General features: G+C 40.9%; 1 protein-coding gene across 2 annotated transcripts; it reads right to left on the bottom strand.

Moving 5' to 3' along the window:
- Nucleotides 1-12: 12 nt before the first annotated feature.
- On the bottom strand, nt 13-21,486 carry LOC146972515 (uncharacterized). Of its 2 annotated transcripts, XM_085802862.1 has the most exons (12): nt 21,347-21,486; nt 20,370-20,526; nt 20,082-20,153; nt 19,923-19,999; nt 19,205-19,305; nt 17,016-17,132; nt 15,872-15,946; nt 4,644-4,782; nt 2,050-2,132; nt 1,823-1,919; nt 1,541-1,722; nt 1,333-1,446 (listed from the first exon to the last, which is right to left on the bottom strand). In XM_085802862.1, exons 1-11 carry the CDS (start codon nt 21,404-21,406, stop codon nt 1,555-1,557), a joined length of 1,146 nt encoding a protein of 381 aa, XP_085658988.1. In that variant the 5' UTR covers nt 21,407-21,486; the 3' UTR covers nt 1,333-1,446; nt 1,541-1,554. The 2 variants fall into 2 exon arrangements, with proteins under 2 accessions (XP_085658987.1, XP_085658988.1); XM_085802861.1 differs by having other exon boundaries at nt 13-1,722.
- Nucleotides 21,487-21,918: the final 432 nt, after the last annotated feature.

Below are 21,918 nucleotides of genomic sequence, written 5' to 3' on the forward strand. Positions count from 1 at the left end.
TCAAGAATAATATTGGTGCCACTTTCACATTAATTTATTTTACAATCAGTATTAATAGGAGTAGTGATCTTAATTTAAATTCAAAATGAAATTTATATCAGAGTTGTTTGTAATGTTATTGTATAGTCATTCTTGTGTAGCACACATATTGTTTACACTGTAATGTAGGCTCAATGAAACAATAGACAATACAAAAATGAGATGCATTTTAGACACAAAAATAGCTACTGAGGCACTTGTGTATTCTTATTTGCTGTACCAGTTTCTGTATATGCCCAAAATGTCACTTGCAGATTGCTACTAATGACTTGTTAGCCTTAAAAATCACCATTTGGGTGTGATAACCAGGCACAACCCTGCATCTCACATTTTGGCATATACACATGGCTTTGCATACATATGTGGCTGTTTGTCCCTGTCTCTTTTCTTCAACTCAGATGTGGATGTTTTCATGAGGATGGCGGCATTCTTGTATAGTACTCGTATTTCTGTTTGATGATACTTTGGTCTCCCTTTTTGCAATTTGCTCTCAATGCAATACTTTGTAAATGGGGAACATTACTGAAAGCAGTATTATGAAATGGGGACTGTGCATATAATTATTTGTAACCCCATAGGGAAAAAAAGAAGTTGTACAAGAATTAAGTTTATTGCTGACGAACAAGATGGGTGGGAGGTCAGTGGGGGATACTGATGTAAAATGATCATTCCAATGTCCTGATTATGGGAGAAAATGTTTCTTAAAACGTTGTTGCTATGCATGTATATGGATGGAATTAAATTCCAGATCTGTTGGAAATTTTTATTTTGATGTGGTGTCATAATTAAACTTAAATCCTCAGGATAAACCATTGCTCTCTGGTCTTTCTTTCACAGAACTGCACATATACATAAAAAAAACAGCTCACGTTTGCCACAGTTACAAATAGACAAAGATTTATTTACAAAATGTAAGGTTTGCCAGCCAGACTCATCCATCTGCAGTGCATAAAATTAATCTAATCAATATAGTCCAAAAACAGAGCTTTACGTCTGATTGTGATGTAACTCAATCATATGCAGGTAACAAATGATTGTAGCTGATGGAGCAGAGACACAGGAGCTCAGCGTACCTTTGCCTGAAGCTATAACATGGCAGAATATTAAGACAGAAATGGATGAGATAAAAAAAAAAGTATCAGGTTGAGCTGTGACATGTGCCCTTTTACATTGATAAGCAGTAAATGTATTAATTTTTGGCACTGGCCAATCAGGCAAAGAGACTGAAATAACAACTTGAAAGATAAGATTTTCCAAATCTAAGACAGCAAATATTTCATCTCACTGAATACCCTCCAGTTACCTTCAATTAAAAAGCCTCCAATGAAGCAGAGCTGCGCAAAAACGTGTTCTCAAATTGACTCCTTGATGAACCTTAGCAGCCGTGTAGACAATCTCTGCACATCGCTGCAGGGACAGGTAAAAAGATAACTCGAATATTTTATTGAATATTTAAAACATATTCAACCATTACTCCGTCCAGGTCTGAGGGTACAGTCACATTTTGGCCACGGGTCACTCGCTCTGCTGTTTGGCTTGTCGCTGGATGACTAGCTTCCTCAGGTGCTGGCTGATGGCAGATGGCTTCTTGTAGATCATTCGCCGGTCTGCCCCTTTTATGTGAACGTGATTGGCTGATGGGTAGGACTCCTCCAGAAATTTCTTTTGAAGCTTAGCTACCATCTGGTGTAGGGAAAGAACGTTTTTACTATGGGTTTTCTCCACAACAGCTATCACAGTATTGTTTAGTCACCGTGCAGGAGGCTGGAGGAAACTCTCTCACCTGGTTCAGGTGCGGCGGCACCTCCTCATCAAAGGAATCTCCGGTGAGCACGCTCACTGAAACTCTGCTGGAGAGCGGCTTAAACTTTGTGATGTCCCTTTAAAGTAACAACAAAAATGTTGACATGTGTTAGGTTAAATAATATTTCAATGTTCATGCTGATTTCCACATTCAACATGAAAACAAAAACGTAGATAAATTGTGGAAATTGGGTAGGTCTTCCATACCTTACTTGAGCTGCACTCTCATTTATAAAGTAATGCTCATCCACAGCACTGCTCTGGTGGGCAGGGTTACTGAGCAGGTATTTCTATGAGGGACAGAGATACAGAAAATAAATCTAAGATGAATGAATGTGTTTTTACTCAAGGTGACAGGTCAGGTGGCAAAACTAAAGACGACAATCCATGGTACGAAACACATGTAGAAAACATATCACATATAAACTTTACAAATAAAGCTTATGCGGTACTTTCATACATTGATGGTGAGCTGACATTTTTGATTGATAAACATGATTTTTCTTCATAATAATAATAATAATAATTCATTAGACTTGTATAGCGCTTTTCAGGAACCCAAAGATCATAATTTTAAATAGCAGAAGACAAACTCACATTGTACAGCAACTTAGTCCTAGTAGTGCTTACCATAATTTAGAGAACAACCCAATTCTGATATCAATAAAAGATTGTGGTAATGGTAATCATCCATTTTTCTGTCATAGCAGATCAGCCTTTTGCTTAAATTCACCACATACCCAGAGTTTATGAACACACTGCAAAGTTCACATAGATGTGTTTTGTACTTTATCACTTTTTGTGCGTCTGCAATCACCTCAGGTCCCTGTAGCATCATCGGAAATCATTGTCGTCATCAATAGTATCAGTATTGTGATCAAGATCTGTATAAAGCATAACGTGACTCAGAACATCCCTGAGACAGACCTGCTGACATCTACAAATGTGAAGAAAGTCTCTAACATCCGTTTGAAATTAACATTTCCAAGATGATCTGACAAAAAAAAGGGGGAATTAACTCGGCTATAGAAAGACAATTTAGATTCAGTGAAGTCAGTGGCCGGTTCATTCAGTGAAGAAGCTCCGGGCGAGAACACATCACAATATCACATCTAAAAATCTTGGTCTTGGTTCTCTGATTCTGCGGCTCGGGGCAGGGAAAGTTCACCACGCTACTAGAATAGATGTGAATTCTCAAACTGAGCAGATTTCCCCTTTAACTGTATCTATCATCCACATGTGATGAGACCAAATAGCTTTGGTGCCGTTAACATAGCAGCAAACAATTCTGCTCCAGTTCAATTAAGCAGTGGTTACAGAACATGCCCTTGAGAAATGGACTGCATGCTCTATTGAGTTCGGCGAGCTTGTGAGTGACTGTGTGTGTGTGTGTGTGTGTGTGTGTGTGTGTGTGTGTGTGTGTGTACGTGCGTTATAACCTTCACTAGCCTGTCTACAAAACCTTTCTCTGTCCTTGGAGAATTCAAGCACAATGATGTCCTTATCTCCTTGGCAACAACTGTAATACTTGAAAAGCTGAAATAGGTCCCTCATCACTACTGCCATCAAATCGTGGGTGGCTGGCAGCAGAGAACAAGGCGTCTTAACCAACTGCTCGTATTCATCCAACGCAAGCAGGCATCATCGCATCACACAGACAGCTGCGGGAAAAACATTTAATGCTGAATGGATGTTAGAAACGTCACCGAGCATTCACAGAGGGCCACTAAAGTGTAAGTTGTTTCTCTGCACAGAAATAAAATAAGGAGCTGAAGTAGAGCTGTAAGGTTTGAATGTGATAATGGTGGAAAAATTACCTCTACTGTAATTATGTCTTTGTCTATGCTCCTACATGGATGTTAGAGGTTCTATCAAGAGCAGTTTCCCATTTTACCAAACATACTGGCTGTTGTACATCACTACGGTCCATTACTCCTCTTCTGCCTGGGATGTTTTCTCTTGCAAGTAAAAAAAAAATGACTACAGGTCTTTAGGACAGGCAGAAGAGTATGTTTGTTTTGCTTTTTTTTCAAAATTCACATCAGATCTGAGCAGAAAACCCTCCCCTGTAGAAAAAAACTCATCTGCAATACACAGCAAAAAGCTTGTAGCTTATATTAACAGCCTTTCCCTCAAAAACTGTATAACCTGTCAAAAGGCTGAGGTTTACAATATAGAAGGCGTCCAAAGATACAGTGCAGGTGTGGCGTCATGTCAGCGCCACAGAAATGGGTTCAATTTTCATTTATTTAAAAACGATGTCTGGTGTCATATCATGCCAAATTCACAGTCTCCGACCATATGAAGACAAACGCTCATGCAATCATCATCCACTCATATCTCTGCTGAGGCGGAGGCGTGATTATTCACTAGCACCATCCTGTGGCTGGAGAGGAAAAATGGGAGACGTGCATTTTTAAAATGTCTGAAAACACACATATCACTTTCCTCCTCCATGTTTTTAATTATTTTCAAGGAAATTGTCTGCGCACAGAGACAAAGCTTCTCAACGTCTTGTCTTCAGACTTCAAATTTCAACATCTGAAGTATGATAGCGTCTTTATAACACTGATGACTTGTCATGTTTATGTTAATGTTGTTCCTTCAAACACCTCTGCATTACTCTTGACCCGCTGAGTCTCTTTCAGCTCGAAACAACAATAAAAAAATAAATGATTTTTGCAGGTTTTTTGATTTTTTTTTTTTTTTGAACAATCAATCTCACAACCTTTGAGATATGCTTCATTGTAATCTGTGTGTGTGTGTGTGTGTGTGTGTGGCTGTGTGTGCATTAGCCTGACCTGGCGCTGGACGACCTCCTCTGAGACGTTTTCGCCTTTGATAGTCGGTTCAATCACCCCGAGGATAATCAGCATGCGGCTCAGCCCTGTAGCTGCTGAAAACTGTCTGGCTTGGAATGATGGCAACAGCTTACCATACCTGAACACACACACACAGACACAGACAGAGACACACACATAACTTAAGCAGGCGACAAACTCATATTTAACCATAACCATTAAACAACAGTTTTTTAAGTTTTGTTTCTTTATATTTTGACCCTGTACATGCAGAAAAACAAGTTCAAAACAGAAGACTGACACACATTAGCTGTTCAAATGATTTCTAGTTTTCCCACCTGGCAGGTACAGAGAAACCGTTTATGTAAAACAGATAAATTCAAGGCCAACCCCCTCTCTCTCAGACTGGCTCTATTGTCCCATTTTAACCATCTTGTCACTGCTTTGTTTGTCTGTTGCACAACTTGGAGTCAGCATGAGAGTTTTTTCACTGAAAGCAGCCACCTGCCTCTGTTGGAAGCAAAACCTGAAGAGAGTTTGACCTTCAATCCAAAACAATGTGTCAAAAGGGACAAAGACCTGAGAGACTGCAGACCTGAGTGTGTTATTTTCTGTAGATTTTCAAATTACACCATTCATTTGATCATTTGCTAACTATCCATAAAGTCAACGGTCAATGCCAGCGAGTCACTATCATTGGTTTCCAATAGCAAGACATCATGAGACTGTACACGACCAAATTAGTTGTCTTTTTGTTGCTTGACAACATGCTACAGCTCAGCATGGCGCCAGTACAACAAGGGTGATTTTAATGATTTCAATAGTGATTCAAGCAGAGTCGGACGTGATATTTTCCTTCCTCAAGTCTCTTTCAACCCAGAATCTCAAACTTTCTCTTCAACAACATTTGCCTGGGGAATGAGAAATACTCTTTTTTGGCAGACGAAAGAAGAGGAGCTGTGGGATTTTGTAACTCAGGAGGCCCAATCGGTCTCGGCTCACTGGTGCTCTGAATTGGCTGGTCTCAGCCTGTGGAGCCCAATCAATAGTGCCGCGTGCCTGCTGCCGCCATCGCCGTGCCGAAAAAGCCTGCCCCTACATGCAGCCAACACACTGTAGATCAGCCCCTGAGCACCAGAAGACACTCATCCCTGCTTTAGTCTTACTCCTGATCAGACCAGACTAATAACACTGTGCCCCAGTGTCCCATCGCTTCCTCTCTGCTACACCCAACACTACACCACATTTCAGTGTCCAATCAATAAGTAGGAATAACCTTTTGACAGTTTCAAATGCTTTAGGTAGTTTTGTAAATAAAATGACAGAGATCAATTAGAAAGAGCCAAATAGTGCAAAACACACAAATGTTCTATTGCAGTTATACAGAAACAGAAAACAAAGGAGTCTTCACATCTAAGAAGCCTGTTTGACATTTGTTTAACCAAGGTACTAGTTTAGCTCCGTTGATTAATTTAATACAGAATATGACACAATCCTCCACTCGTTATAGTATATGATCAAATATTCAAACACTGTACACAGATTGGTTTAAATTGTTGTAAACACACACTTTTAATTCCCCCAGTCATCCCTTGACTTCCCCCCCTGTAATACAGCAACCCTCATGTTTGGACTTCTCCACTGGTTTTTGTTTCTTGTTCTCACCGTTAATAAAGTCAGTACATTCAGTTCAGTGTCACTTTAAGATCTGGGAACATTTTATTGAACATATTAGGGGGGTGAGGTGTCAACCTGGGAAATAACCTATTGGACTGTATTGCACTGTGTATTGTATTGTATTCAATACTTCAGTTTGACATTTCATTTTCTAATGAAATGTCTCAACAGCTGGACTGCCACAATAAAATGCTCTCTACGGTTAATTTCATTCATTTTGGTGAGTTCATTTAATATTTTAATATGACAGTTCTAATAAGATATGAAGCATACTAATATGAGTTTATCACTTAATATTGTACCTACAAAATTAATGGCATTTCCCATCCGCCTCAGCTGCACTTTGTATTAAACACTAACTAGCAACTGTTAGTATAGTAAAATGTTAAACCCACACATTGATCCATACTTGTAATGTATCACATTTTTCCATGCACAGGCTATTTACCATACATTTAAGAATCAAAACTTACACTGTACATGAGGTGAACTGTATCTTCACTCAGAGTCTAGAGACCAACAGCATTTGCCTGCATTTCAAAACAGGTAGACTTCAGAGGCCACTGCAGCGCCATTATAGTGCTTGTATCAAAGTTACATCATAAACATGCACTTTTCATGTGTATAATAACCCATTTCACTCGCTGTTGATAAGATGTGTTGCAACCCAAAGAACTGTAGCTTCAGAAATATCAAGCTCTGCGCCGGCAAGGCATGTCAGCAGTGATTGGTCAGATAAAGCTGATAGAAACAGCAGAGAATGGTTGTTCAGCTGCAACAAATGGCGGTGAAAGATAACATATCTGCCATATTCACGGTACAAGAAACACTCCCTACAGGTCAATAATGGATATAGGCAGAGGAGGGAGTGGGGGGGGGACAAGTCGACTGCTCTAATTTTCTGTCTTCAGCAGACAGAGAAAACTTTTCAAATCAGACCTCCAGAGAGTGACATTTTGACATTTTCATCTTCCTTGCCACAGTTTTCCCCTGAAGTCATTCTGGCACCACAATTTAGAGCTGACTCTTTGACCTGGCTCTTAAGGGACTTCTCAGTCTCTGCACATTTTCCACCTGTCACCCTTTTCTTACCCCTTGATTCCAAAAATAAAGGGAAAAAACTCTCTTCCTATCACGCCCCCCCCCCACCACCACCACCACCACCACCCCCCTCCCTGCAAGTTTGAATCTGGTCAAATCATTCCTGGGTCTGGCATTGAACATTATTTCAAGGATTCTCCAGCCACCTGTCCTATTCCCTCCTCTTTTTTCCATTTTTAATTCTGCCCCGGAGTGAGGATTATGCGAAGCAAGGCATGCGTGTCAAAGGGAAATTTAGTGGGTAAAGACAGCCAAGATTGGCGGGATGAATTAAACAGATAACGGGAGGAGACGAAGTGGGGGAACCATGTAGAGCAAAACGCCTCACCGATGTTGGTCATTTCAGAGGGGCTCTTTTTTTTTCTCCCCACAGGAGCGAGGAGGCAATATCTAAATTAATAAAGTGATGAAATGAGTTTGTGCCGTGGACTTTCTGCTGTTTGACTTTCCCATCTGGATTAGTGCAGGCTGAATGGACGCTCTGTTACTTTTGTTACAACTGCGCAATTCACTGTCGGAATTTGGCCCTGTAGTGATAAGGCTCCCCTCCTCCTCCTCCTCCTCCTCATTACCATCTCATTTCATATGCAGGGCCTCTGTTACCTGAGAGCCTGCTCACACACAAAACACGAACTATTACACGAGCTTCTGCCAACTATTACAATGAGCAGAGAACATTTAAACATAGACTATTACACGAGGCTCAACTAACTATTACGCCAAAGGACCGTTCTTTTTTTTTTCTTTTTTTTTAAACTGCAAAGACTTTCAGACTATTATAAAAAATGAGGGCATATGAATGTGGACAGGTGGATGATGAGGCCTCACAGGCAGAACGAACCCTGCACGTATGGATATATGGAGGGATATATTGGTTATTATAAGGTCAAGTTTCATTACAGTTACAAGTCTGGTGATAATGCTATAACGTTACAAACTGAATTTAACATGTGGAACACGATATCCCTCTTAATGCAGCACTGTATAATCAAATCTCGACTGGAGACTGGACACATGGTTATTCTGCACCCTGTTTTTTTTTAACAAAAGTATAATCAGAAGCAAAAACACACCAAATCCCTCCAATGACTCTTCCCCTTTGCATCAAAACAAGTCTCGTGTTTGGTGCGGTCATGGTCGAGAGTTTTAACCTAAGAGTGGAGATCAGTTTCCTCTCCTCAGATCTGGTTTCATTCTGCAGAAAGTCAGTATCTTTATCACTGGTCAGCCTACATTTCTCAAGATCTGGGGACCCTTTATTGAACATATTAAGCAGAGATGTCATACTAGACTGTGTTAAACCTATACTGTGCTCTGATTCACAAGGATTTCAGTTTACTGACCTTGTGGAGCTTCCATTGACTCACATTTCAGTGATCACACAGACTGACATGTACGTATATGTGCACTTTCTATGTGAGCATTAGATACCGTCCAACTACTTTTTGGGTAATAAAAAAGAAACAGAATAAAAAACATTTTTACAATATAATTGCAGCGCTAATCCCAACCTAACGATCGATAAATATATATTATTATTTATCTTGACTAATATTGACTATGTGTTATATTTGTGTGTGTTTTTGTGACATGCTTGGAGAACAACAATTGGAAGTGATTTTATTGATGATAAATATTGATATTCATTGTGTTGTTTTGCTGGCACTGTGATGTTGTCTTTTTTACAATGGAAAAATAACAAGGGAGGGGCACAGTCACCACCAGCCCTTCTCCTCTGGATGAACTTAAAGGGGTAGTTCAACATTTTGGCAAATTGCCATAATCCCTATAGTTTTAGGAGTAGGTTCATTCATCCATAGCGTAGCTCTGTAGCTCTGTAGCTCTGAGCAGCTCGCGACTCGTCTCCGCCGTTTTAAAATAGTTTACCCCGACAATTAAAGGTAACGAACCAACTACCTATACTCTTAAAACTGTAGGGATTACGGCAATGGGCCAATTTGCCAAAGTGTTGAACTATCCCTTTAAATGAACCAGGAGGTTTTATTAACTTGAATTTCTTAAACGTGTGGAGTCTAAATTCTGCTTTGCTGCTGTGTTACAAAAAAAACGTTTTTTGATATATTTGATGAAAAGCAAACACTATGAAGGTCAGTGTGTTTTATGTGTTGGCTGGTATGTAAGTTCCCAGAGTATAGTGCAGTTGTGGACACAGTGGTGCTAATATTGATTTTCTTTTACATGTGATGACAGAAGCCCCACAGCTGCTAATGTACAGAAATGTATACTGAAAAGACTCAAAAAACAGTCTGACATAAATTTAAACAGTGGAGCAGTTTTCAGTATTTGGTGTAGGCTTTATCTACAGTACGTTAGCAAAACACACTGTTACAACAAAGAAAGGTCTAAATCTAGTATGATGCTTCTGTATTGTAAAGCCTGCTGTACAGCACTGTTCACAGTGCATTAAAGTTGTCATCTGCTATTAAAAGTATATCCTCATTATTCAATAGTCATTATGTTTTATTTCCATCTCAATATAATTATTTCCAGTTATTTTGGTTGTAAGAACTGAATCTCCAAGAGGTCATGAAATGTTGATTGTGCTGTGAAATGTTTTTAGGAGGCTTTCGAACATATGATTGTGTATAAAGATGGAAAAAACATCAGGTCATAAACCTCACCACCTTCATGTTAGAGCACAGGTCAAAAGAAATCTTAAAAGAATAATCAAAGTTTGTTTTTCAATGAGTGATCTGATTCTATAAAACAACAACTGTGACTTCATGACAGCTGTGACTGACTCATGGTTGGGTCAGGCCGGCGTATGGACAGGATCTCCATGCCGCGGCTCCACCAGCCAATCTCTACTACACACACTCTGGCTCCAAATGACGTCACCAGCACAAGATGGCAGCGCCCGCATCCAGGATATTTTGGCTTCATTTTTGTACAGTGGGAGGAAGTGGAGACACGCCATCGAAATTAAATAGACAGTCATTGGCTTGGGGAATATCGAGAGAATGAACCACAGCTGTTCATTGATACGATATTATTGTTACACTCAAACCATTATTATTTGATTATTAGCTGATTTAAACTACCCTGATAGTCTGCTTATTATCTGCTTCACTACCGGCCAAACTACGATTCTGTTTCACTTATAATTTGTGCTCAAAGAATCTGAGATGGAAACAATGGTTTTAAATCAGGCTTCACACTGTCAAGTAAATATCAGTTATACTATATTTATAATTATATAAGATATTTTACACAATCATTTGAGACAGGAAATGAACAGCACTTCCCTCCATGAACAAATATCATCTCTAATCAAAAGTGCAACACCCAGTATGACCACAAGGTGCCACTCTTGCACCACAGCCTGCGTTGAGGCTGAGCTCAGCATCCAACACTTCCTCTCTGCATCAATACTATAGATTACACTGGGGTAAATACACAGGGGCCGTGGCAGCCCTTCTTCATTAGCGGAGCATAACAGCAATAGTTACGCTTACAGTGGTTCTAATTACAATTAATTGGCATTCCTGGTTCGTCTGGGAGTCTCCAGATGCGAGGGGAGAACCTAGGGAGGGGGGCGCGGGGGGAAGGAGCTGAGTCAGGGGAGGACCGGGGGTTCGGGGCTGACACATGCACTGGGAGCCGTTACAGAACCACAGCATGAAGCATAATGAATCACACCCTGCTGGTGCCTGCAGGGTCAGATACAGCAGTCGCTAACTGTACTGCATGTACAGTATGCAGACTGTGTTTTTTTTTCTATACTTAAGCAAACTATACTTTAACATGCTTTTTTTTAAAAACCTAAATATATTCTGTAGTCAAATTTGCTTCAAAAGTTGACATTTCTGTCACGTAATGTCCATCAACAGCCTCTGCATCTTCTCCTGCTGCTTCATTTTATTTCCTGCTGTCTTAAGTTTCTTTCTCTTTTATTTCTCCATTCTTCCATCTCCCTCCCTCCACGGCCCATGGCCGGTTGATTGCTGCCAATCTCAGCCGAGGATTCCTGGAGGGGTTTAGAGCAGGGCTTTGCTCCAGTGGGTTATTGAACGCAGCTCACAGTGAAAGCGAATGGGCTCCGAGGGGGGAGACTGGATATGTCATCAGTGGCTGCTACTGTTTACCAATGAAGGCAGAGGAGACGGGGAGAGCAAGCAAATGCTCAGAGATTACGTAACACCACTTAAAGTATTAAATTAATGACCGTAGCATCTGAAAATTGAAATGTTTTAGAAAATGAAGGTAGAATATAGACACTCTGGAGGAGGAGAAGCAGGAGGAGGAGGCTCTGTTTATGTCTGTAAATCTATCCACTAACAAAGTGCTGTGGGGAAGGAGAGAAACACTCTCCTTGTCTCCGATATTAAACCTCGTCTGGCTTATAAATCAAGCCGCATGCAGCAGTTGTGTGACTCTGAATGGTCGTCAGTCAAAGTGACAGTCATACGCTGCCTGTCATACAGAGCAGGCTCCAGGTGAGCCGCAAAACACGTCTATCTGCTACACACTGCAGCGAGCTGTGTGGGTAACTGGTGTGTGTGTGTGTGTGCTCTGCAAACATACAGGACGTACCTGTGTAAGTTTTTATGTGATCTGCACCGTGTGTGTGTGTGTGTGTGTGTGTGTGTGTGTGTGTGTGTGTGCATGCCTAGCTGAGCATGTTAATGACAGGTAGGATGATGAATGGGATGGAAAGTGTTGTTTTCATTTTGGGATTCATAACTCAATCAGGCTTCTGTCCAGGCCTGCAGCTGCAGATGTTCGGCCCACACTGAGAGGCCGATTACCTCATGCGCTCTTTCAGCCGCTTTATGCATCACGCATTTATTCACACATAAAGAGAGGGTATAACTAAAACCAATCTCACTTGAAATCCTTCAGCTGAAATCCCTCAGCATACCTAAAAAACATGTGCTAACTACAGGTTTTGTGTCTCATCATGAGGCTGAAAAGTATTTAAATTATTGCTCAAGTAAGAAAAAAAAAACTATCGATGACTAAGACTTAAAAGAAGTGAGATGCAGAGGGAAGGGATGAAGAGACTTTCAAGTGCTGCTCCTATGAGGACTGAGTTGCACTAAACACAGTAATGGTACATTAAAACGGAGAGTTTGCCAATCAATCAGCATTCATTAAACTGTAAGGACCATCCCATTAGACGAGAGCATTCCCCACTGTTTCTGCTCTCTGAGCAAATATATTCCCCATGGGGTAAATTAGTTCACGCACAAATTCGGCTGCCGAAACACAGGAGACGCACACAGAGACACATGCACACACACACACGTGTAGATGCACAACTGAGTTCCCTCTTTTAAATATAAGATGAAAGAATGACCAGTTAAATAGAAATTGATGGGGTTTGTTTAGGTAAAACAAGGAGAATCCAGATTACTGATCGTGATTATAGAGGACACAAGGTGGCCATACAGTGTACACAGTGCCCAACTTTTAATACAAAATAGAAATATGTAGTTTGCAACAACATGAACTTCAGACTTGGACTGTGGCTTATAACAAGAAGTCAGACTTCAGACAATTTCAGTATCTTAATTCATCCAGCACACAGAGCAGTTTAGTTCTCGCCTATCTCAACCATCTGACTGTAGGAACGAGCGTAAAGAACAAAACTAAACTTGACACCTCAGAGATCCAGTGGAGTCTCCTATCTCGTCAGCACAGACAGACATGATGGGCCTTTCAGTTTAGTACAAGAAACAGCTTATTTGATTGGCAAAGGACTATTCTGGGTTGGCCACAGCTGTCCCTGGTACCAAGTGGGACCATAACAACGTGGCTCTGCACAACTGTCCCCTGCTGCAGGTTGGCAAAATGTGAGCAGACAAATAAGACAGCTGTAGATTACATTAAGGGAAATCTTAATGTGAGTGACAGCAGCATACAATAATATTCAACAACACTGTGTGTTTCCAAGTTTGCAGCAGTAGTTTGGGGGGAAGGCCCTTTCCTATTTCAATATGACAATGCCCTCATGCATAAGACCGGGGCCATCCTGTAGAGGATTCTGTGTTCTGCACTGAAGTGATGCAGAGCTTCCTCTGCTTGTACCGCTGAAACAAAGAGTGACAATGCCAAGTGAGTCAAACCACTGGCACTCATCCTGAATGCAATTTGTCCAGACGTACGCCGGGGCTTCTCCTAATCTCTGATGCTAGACCAACTGCTTGCTTTTTCATCAGGAAGCATTATCTATGCCCGCAAGGAAATGTGACACATGCTGCCACGTCTGCAGAGAGAAATCCCAAATAAGAAAGTTGACCCCTTAGAGCAAGTACGCACAAGTGAATGCCTCCACACACACACACATACACACACATACAAGCATGGCATTCTCAAGAGATGATGGCGAATCATTTTGTAGGATGTAACAGAACTAATTTTGTGAGCGAGCCTCTGTTAATGAGCAGGTCTTTGATGTGTAAATCCTCCGGTCCCAGTGCAAAGCTGATACAGTCTCCTCACAATCCTGCTCAGGTGCAACCCCGCTCCCTTCTGCATTACTTATCTTGTGTACCAAACACCGTGAGACCTCCGACAGCTAATAAACCCGTATCTTAGAGCGAGAAACACACACACACACACACACGTAACACTGTATTTACTGTATATATGGGGATGGAAACCAACACGATGGGATGCTGTGATGCATCTTCCCCATATATCCCACTCCTGTTTCTATTTTTACTCCCTCGTGGAAATCAAACACCAATGATCAAATTGTTTTTTTTTTAATGGAGTAAATGTAAGTCTCTGGTTCATTTCATTTCTCCATTGCTTCTCCACAGAGTAATTGGATTGTGGCTGCACTGTCATGTACTCAGTGAAATGAATGCCTATTAATCAGAGGATAATTGGACACATACCCCTGATAAATGGTGCTGTTCCACTTTGAGTCACGTACAAATTAGGCCATTTTCAGGGATCCATTTCTTATCTAACTTGACTCATGCTTATGTAAGCTGCGAGCTACGATTGGTGGAGCGACTGCAGATGCACTAAGTCATGGAGTCATGCCTAAAAATGAGATAACTTGATTTACCATAGTGTTTTTCCCTGTTATATCAGAGCACACATTAACTCCTCGGTGGTTATTCTGAACCACGCTCACAAAATAATACACTTTGGAGCTGGAGGAACTACTTCACTGGCTTTGATTACACTTCTACAACTGTAGTTTGAAATATATAAACACTCAGTGCACATGAACGATATGAAATAAATGATGTTAACATATTCTGTTCTGGTACAAACTCAAATTAACTTTTGGATAATGTGAAAAAAGTTAATTATCTAGAGTTTCAATTCTGTTATCAATTCTGTGTTTATTACAAATAAAGACAGATGAAACCATGGTTGGGTTTGGTTTCCACTGCACTGGATTGTTAAAGATAACATAATATGGCTGTTTTTTTTCTCCATTTGTTGTCTTGTCCAAACTTTATCTGTGAGAAAAATAAAAATCCAAATTTCAAATGACAGTTTCGAGATAAAACTATCCATCGTGTTTTTTAAGCAGGGAAAAACTTTTTGATCTGCTTTGTATCTGACAGAAAACACAGCAAAGCTGCACTTTCAGAGATGAGTTTATGGTGTGTACACATTGCTTCTGGGCTGTCAGCTACGACTAAAAGCTTAGCATGATCTTTGTAAGTTACATAACTTCTTAATTATACTCTCTTCTGCGGTGAAATACCTTTTAATCATTGCACATGACACGCTGCACTTGTAAACAATCTGTGGAAGTGTTACGTAATTGACACTTCTACCTTGTACCAGTGCTCATCCTCCACACACTCCGGGTTATCATTAATAACAACCGTTTCCCTCTGTATGATAATTAATGCATAATGAGATATATGCTGTGACATTGACTATCACTTGACATATATCTCGCCTGGAGCATTAAAGCTGTGTTATAACACTTTCTGTCAGTCAGTCTTCACAACCGCCACAACTCTTGCCCTCCCCTCATCTGTTTCATGCTAAAAGTGTGTGATCAGCTTCAGCTAATGACTTTCTTAGGACTCCAATTAATCATGCTAATGAGCCCCACCCAGCAAAGATAATCTGCTGCTCTCACCATTAAAAAACCTACGTGGGAAAAGTTTGGAGCTCAATTTGCAAAACAAGTGTCTGTGCCTCCTTTCTCCTCATCCTAAACCTCTTCTTTTCTCTCAGTACATTTCCTTATTTCTTCTCCTCTTCACCGCCTCTTGCTTTTTATCTGCTCCCCCCTCTGCCCTTCAGAGCTCTTTATCACCCTCTTTTCCACGCTCCTCTTTTCTCAGCCTTCTTTTCCACTCCAGTTTTTCCACATGCCTCTCTAGTGTTTGCTTCTTCAGCATCTTTCCATCTACTTTCTTCTTTCCTTTTATCCTCCACTCTTTCCTCCCCTCCTCCACCACCTCTGTCCTTCCTTCGCCCCTGAACCCCTCCTGTACACTCACCAGTACTCGTTCCACTGGTCCTGCTCAAACACCTCCTCTGGGATGGGATCAATCAGCACCAGGTCTGACACTTGCCTGCGGACAATGAGAGGACACACACACACAAATTCTCTCAGATGAGGTAAGACTCATTGACCGCCCTTGTCCACTTTAACCTCGCGGCCTGGCCCTTTAATGAGTGTGAGATGGATGGCGTCATCACATCTGTCCTCCTGTAGATTTGTCTCTCCTGTGTCCCCACAGACAACTAACCACACGCACACATCAGATCCAGGGGCAATATTTCCATTGGGAGAGGTGTCATCCACTCACCACTACTTAATTTTCCCCCCTTAACGACAGCAACATCGCGCCTGATTAAATACTAAATCTTTCATTCATGGTACAGCCTACTTGTCACATTAATCACTGCGTTGTCTCCACAACGGCTGAGTTATGAGGGATGATGGGAACGGACACTGGAATATATTTTGTTAACTGTGAGTTTGAGAGGCACTTCATTCCATATGATGGGAAGCTATTTTAAATGTCGTCATCCTCAGATCTTCTCAAAGATGCTAAACCTGACCTGGTCACGTTCTTTATTAAATCCAATTATTGTAATTTGTGTGTATGCACCTCAATCATTTCAGTCTCTGTTTTCAGCTGTTTTCAAATATATTTGTCTTCAGCAGGGACTTAGTGAGCCTAGAACATCAGCATGTCACATAAACTATTAAAGCAATTTAAAAAAAAAAAACTAATACATCACCGTTGCCTGAAGAGTAAAATATTACGAATAAGATGTTTCATAGTTGGAATTTTGCATAAATCTGTTTTCATATTGGATTATACACTGAATTAATTTGACTTTTTCTCATTAAACTGGTATTCCAGAAATGTATTACTAGGCAGGCAGGGCGAGGGAGGGAGCGGAGGGGGTGAATGGTGCAAATTAAAGTTGGTGAAGCTAAGATATCCTGGCTTCCCGTTAAGAAGTCACAGCTCAAGACGACCCCAAACGACATCACAGGGTTATCTCCCTTAAACCTGACAAAGTTCATCCAGGGCCACAGCAGCAGCAGCAGCTCACAATGAGATGAGAAAACTGACTTTCATAAAGTGTCAAGTTGTTTGACTTTGAGAATTTATTTACGGTACTTACGCGTCATGAATGTGGCTGTAGAACCTGCCGTTGAGCGCGCCGAGCTCGGAGCCCACCAGGATGAAGGGCCTGGCAATCTCGGCAGCCTGCAGGAGTCGGTGCAGATCATCCACCATCCTGGAAGACAACAACACTCATCTGTCTCTGCACGGAAACCAGGACACTCTGCAAACTGGGCCAACAAGGTTTATTTATTCAGATTAGGCCTCGCAACATTATAGATGAATACAACAGGCTATCATGAATCTCATTAATCTGCGCTCTGCTTGTTAACAGGTTTATTAAAAACCCACTGAAGAGTCATTATTGAGGCCTACAAATGACCTACAAACTAAGAAAGAAGGGGAAAGTCTGTCTTACAATTACAATAACAAAGTATGTGAACAACTGGCCAAACTGAAAGTAAGCAATATTCTTAGTTCTTTATTTAATCACTTTCCAGACATGATGGCACCAAAATAAACAGTGCTGCTGAAAGGAGGGGACTGCTGGCTCCTCTCCATCACAGAGCACCACAGGACAAACAATCGCCAGCGAACTTATATCATCAGAGGGAGAGCTTCATCATTACATGAGATGCAGCAGCTCCTCTCCAAGAGCCATCTGTCGTCCTGGGTTTGTTGTGCTAATAAATCAAAACTGTGGTGTCACGCTGAAAAGAACAGATTTCACAAGACTTAAGGGTAGGCAGTCGTGAAACTCCTCGAGATATTGAATTCTGGGAAATTGATCGCTTGCATCTGAAATCGGTGCTTTCTGGGCCAGATGCCAAGGTAAACTAGACTGCTGACTGTCAGCGAACCACACCTGCTCATCCTTTAGGCAGATTTAAGGCTTGACAAAACCCGTTGCCATGTCAGAGGCAGGAAGATTACTTCCCAATCCCACAGCAGAGTGACGCAGGGTGGGGCGGGGCGGGGCGGGACAGTGGCGCGCTCAGCAGAAATGGACAATACATAAGGTGTCAATTCACACTTAGACTTCACAGCTGGCTGAGACACTGATGAAAAATTGCTGGTTTTTGCTCCTCAAAACACAAGCAGATGCTGCTTTTCCTCTATTCTCATCACTGAAAACTAAATATTTTGTCAAATAACGTATTGATCTATTAGGTCAGCATTTGTAACAACTCGAAAACATCCCCTCTAGAGTTGTAGTGATGGTACAAAGGAATTGTGTTTTACAAGTAGGTGCCATCTAGTTTGTATTATACGCATGCACAAGAACACACACGTGCAAACACCTGGCCTCCATCGGAAGCCTCTGTTGATGATGATTTGTCATCGCTCCTCTGAGACAGTCTCAAACCATTTGTCCTCCCATAGCCCTGAGCTACTGTCTCCTGACACTGACACAAGCCATACAGGAGGTCATCATAGAAACAGAGGAGGTCATCATTACCACAGGCCTGTTCAACATAAAGGATGCTTCACACTAAATTCTGGCTTCTCGTCACTCACCACATCAACACTACAGTCCTGTGTAGCTGCTCCACATTTCGTTTAGCGTTTCCAAAAAACTGTCTTTACAAATTCAGCAGCAACAGTTAAACAGCCCATTAAATAAAATAGTTCATGGCAATAAAAAAAAAACTGATAGTTCAACATTTTAGCAAATTGGCCCATTGCCATAATCCCTATAGTTTTAGCAGTAGGTTCGTTACCTTGAATTGTCCGTGCAAGCTATTTTTTAGAACGGTGGAGCAGAGCCGCGAGCTGCTACAGAGGCTAATGGGATTTCTTGGTTTCCCTCATCAAACTCATCAAATACACAATCCAACAACTCCAAAACGCTCTGGTGGACAAGTTGTGACCTGCACATTCACCACGCTATGAGATAATAACAGAACGTTACGAGACGGGGTAGTTTTCGAGGTAAATTCATGCAAAACCGCTGATGTGCGTTTCTGTCAGGGGCAGTTTTTCGGCAAGCAGTCTCCGTAGTGTAGCTCTGAGCAGCTTGTGGCTCTGCTCCGCCGTTCTAAAAATAGCTTGCACCGATAATTAAAGGTAACAAACCTACTCCTAAAACTATAGGGATTATGACAATAGGCCAATTTGCCAAAGTGTTGAACTATCCCTTTATGTTTACAATATAGTTCTGGTGTATGGAGACTGGAGAAAGTGCTATCCTACTGTAGATGTGATGTGACAGTCACACAGGAAGAGTGCCAATTAAAGTGTTCTCACCGTCCAGTTGTTGACATCCCCCAAACTTTCTCAGTTCCTGTGGTTTCATTCTGCATCAGCCGTTTGCTGAAGCCCAGTCCCATTCTGTCATAGGTGCAAACCTGAGCAGTGTGACAAACAGGGAGAGCACAGGCTTAGAGGGTTGTTTTTTTAAAATAACCATGTTACATGCTCACGCACACTGCCCCTCCCTGCACTGCAGAGGCATATCAAATACATGATGGTTGTGTAACACTGAAAAATAAGATACATATGCAGGTGTAGACAGCTTTAGTTTGTTTTTGTAACTGCTGCTGTGATGTAGTTGTTGAGATAGATCTAGGTCTTTCTCCAACAAGCCTGTGACCTCATTTGGGTCACATTTCAGACAAACAACATGGGGCAGGCTGTCAGCCCCGACTTTCTGCTGTGCTGAGTCCTTGTTGAGCAGAGACGATGTGGCAAAGCCACAGCTAGATCTGTCCTTACATGGCCCTGACAACAAATGAAACGGCTGCATCAGTAGTAGTGGATTCCACAGAAAGACCACCCACTGGATTTCTTAGTCAAAGGCAAACCAATGTCACACTAACTCATCATCAGTGAGTCTTAGGAATGTGATTCATCATTTTAGATCGTATGGGCTATTGAGGAGTATTAAAAAAGCCATCACATTTTAATAAATACTGTAAAATTCAGACATTCAGCATCATCCACAGTAATTGTATCATTTACCCACCTTTGTTTGTGTGGCCAAACTTTCTTGGACATGAAACCAAATGTCTGAGGACATCCCAGTGGGAGCATCCAGGATGACTAAACAGGAAAATAACTGGTTAGGCTGAGCTCAGACACACAAACAAGTGACTGTCAGATTCAAATAAAAAATGTGTATTACCAACTGGTTTTCCTTTTCCTTTACACAAAAGATGCATCTTTTGACCCAAACTAACATCAACCATCTGGCCGTCTGAACATGAGAGGGAAACGAACAGAGACAAAGATAAGGCTTCACAGAAAAAGTCTCATTTGGCCTAAAGAGTCTAATGAAGTTGCGAACAAACCCCAGCAGAGGCTTTTTAAAATTAACATACTTAATTATGAAAATCTGTTTGTTTTTTTCTCTGCGTTAATATAAAACTAAACTTAAAGAAACAATGAGTTTAGAGTTGGAGAAAAAAAAAACCTTTGGGCAACAGCACTTGTCCTTCTCTCTGAAGTGAGGCATAGTTGAGGAATGGAGGGATGATGATGATTAAAAGTAAACATTTCCCAATGTTTATGAGCACAGAGCCATAAGACACTCTGCCTTTAGCTCCAGACTGGCTGCTTTGATCTGGTTCCTGGTTCATATAGAGAAGAAAATGGGATGTTAATTCACACATTACATCATCTCATCAACATCCTAGACTGACATACACATATTTCTACATTTCACTTTACACTGTGCAAAAGTTTTAAGCACATTCAGATTTTAGATTCTTATTAAACACTCAATAAGACAATGTGGGGGGCATCAGATCATTCTGCAGCATGATCCTAACCCCAAAAATAAAGCGAGGGTCCTAAGTGTCCCCTGTGATGTTTTAAAGGCAAAGGAGTAACAAAGAATATTAATTTGATTTAGTTTAAAATCTACTGCACTTTGTATGGGGTAAAATGATATCGATACAACTGCTAAATCTTTTGCACAATACTAGGCTATATCCATGCACACCATTAACAAACTGTATTATTTAATTTATTTTTAGCAATTCGAGTTGCAAATCCATACTATGAGTTATTGTTATGAGACATGATGTTGTTATTGCTCTGTGTATGCCGAATTAATGCACTGATAGGTATCATTTGTTAGAGTCAGGAAATGCGAACACGTTAAAAGTGCAATGAAATTTAGCAAAAAAGAGATTTTAAAATGCTGATTTTTAACTTTGGTTCCTCCTCTCTCTGTACAAGACTGTAGGACAGTGTCTGACACAGTTCACAGCTCCACACGCAGTGTTGCAGGAAGACGACAGCAGCAGACACACTTGAAAGATTTAAACAAACACTGATAAACGAGGTTAACTTTTGTAGTGAATTAGCTGTTGTTAGTTCACAGAGCTGTCACATGTGCAGTGCACTGCCTATTATAGCAGCTAGCTAACGTTAAGTTTGCGTTACCTTTTTATCGGCATTAACGGGTTCACTGCTCGATGCTTGGGCTTCAGTTCTCCGACGCATTTTAACAGAAAGTAAATATCCACTGTTGTAATACTGCGTGTAAAAACTGTGCAGAACGAATTGAATGAACTGACTGAATGAAGATAGCCTACTTCCTGGTCCGGGTACGGAAGCCGACAGGAGGCAACCAATCCCTTACGCGTATGAGCTCTGTGTATTTTCTTTCCATTGCAAATAGGTCCATGTATCAAAATCTGTATGAATAAAATAAAATAAAATAAAACAAAACCCCTATTACACATATCCGAATTTAATAATCACTGCTAGTATAGGACCTATAGAACAAGTACAAAAGTCATTATTAAAAGACAGCATGTAAATTTATAATCCCGGACTAAACTGGTTTTAGCGGTTGTTACTAACACAATGGTATTATCATTATCATTATCATCATTAATTGTATTTATACCACTATTAGTATTAGTGGTTGTGTGGTAGTAATAACAGCACAGCAGTAACCCAAAGCTATTATCATTGATGTTGTTGTTGTTATTGTCATGTTTGTGAGGATT

The sequence above is a fragment of the Trachurus japonicus genome, chromosome 16 (genome assembly GCF_045865225.1).
Source record: "Trachurus japonicus isolate A0001 chromosome 16, Traja_1.0".
NCBI lineage: Eukaryota > Metazoa > Chordata > Actinopteri > Carangiformes > Carangidae > Trachurus > Trachurus japonicus.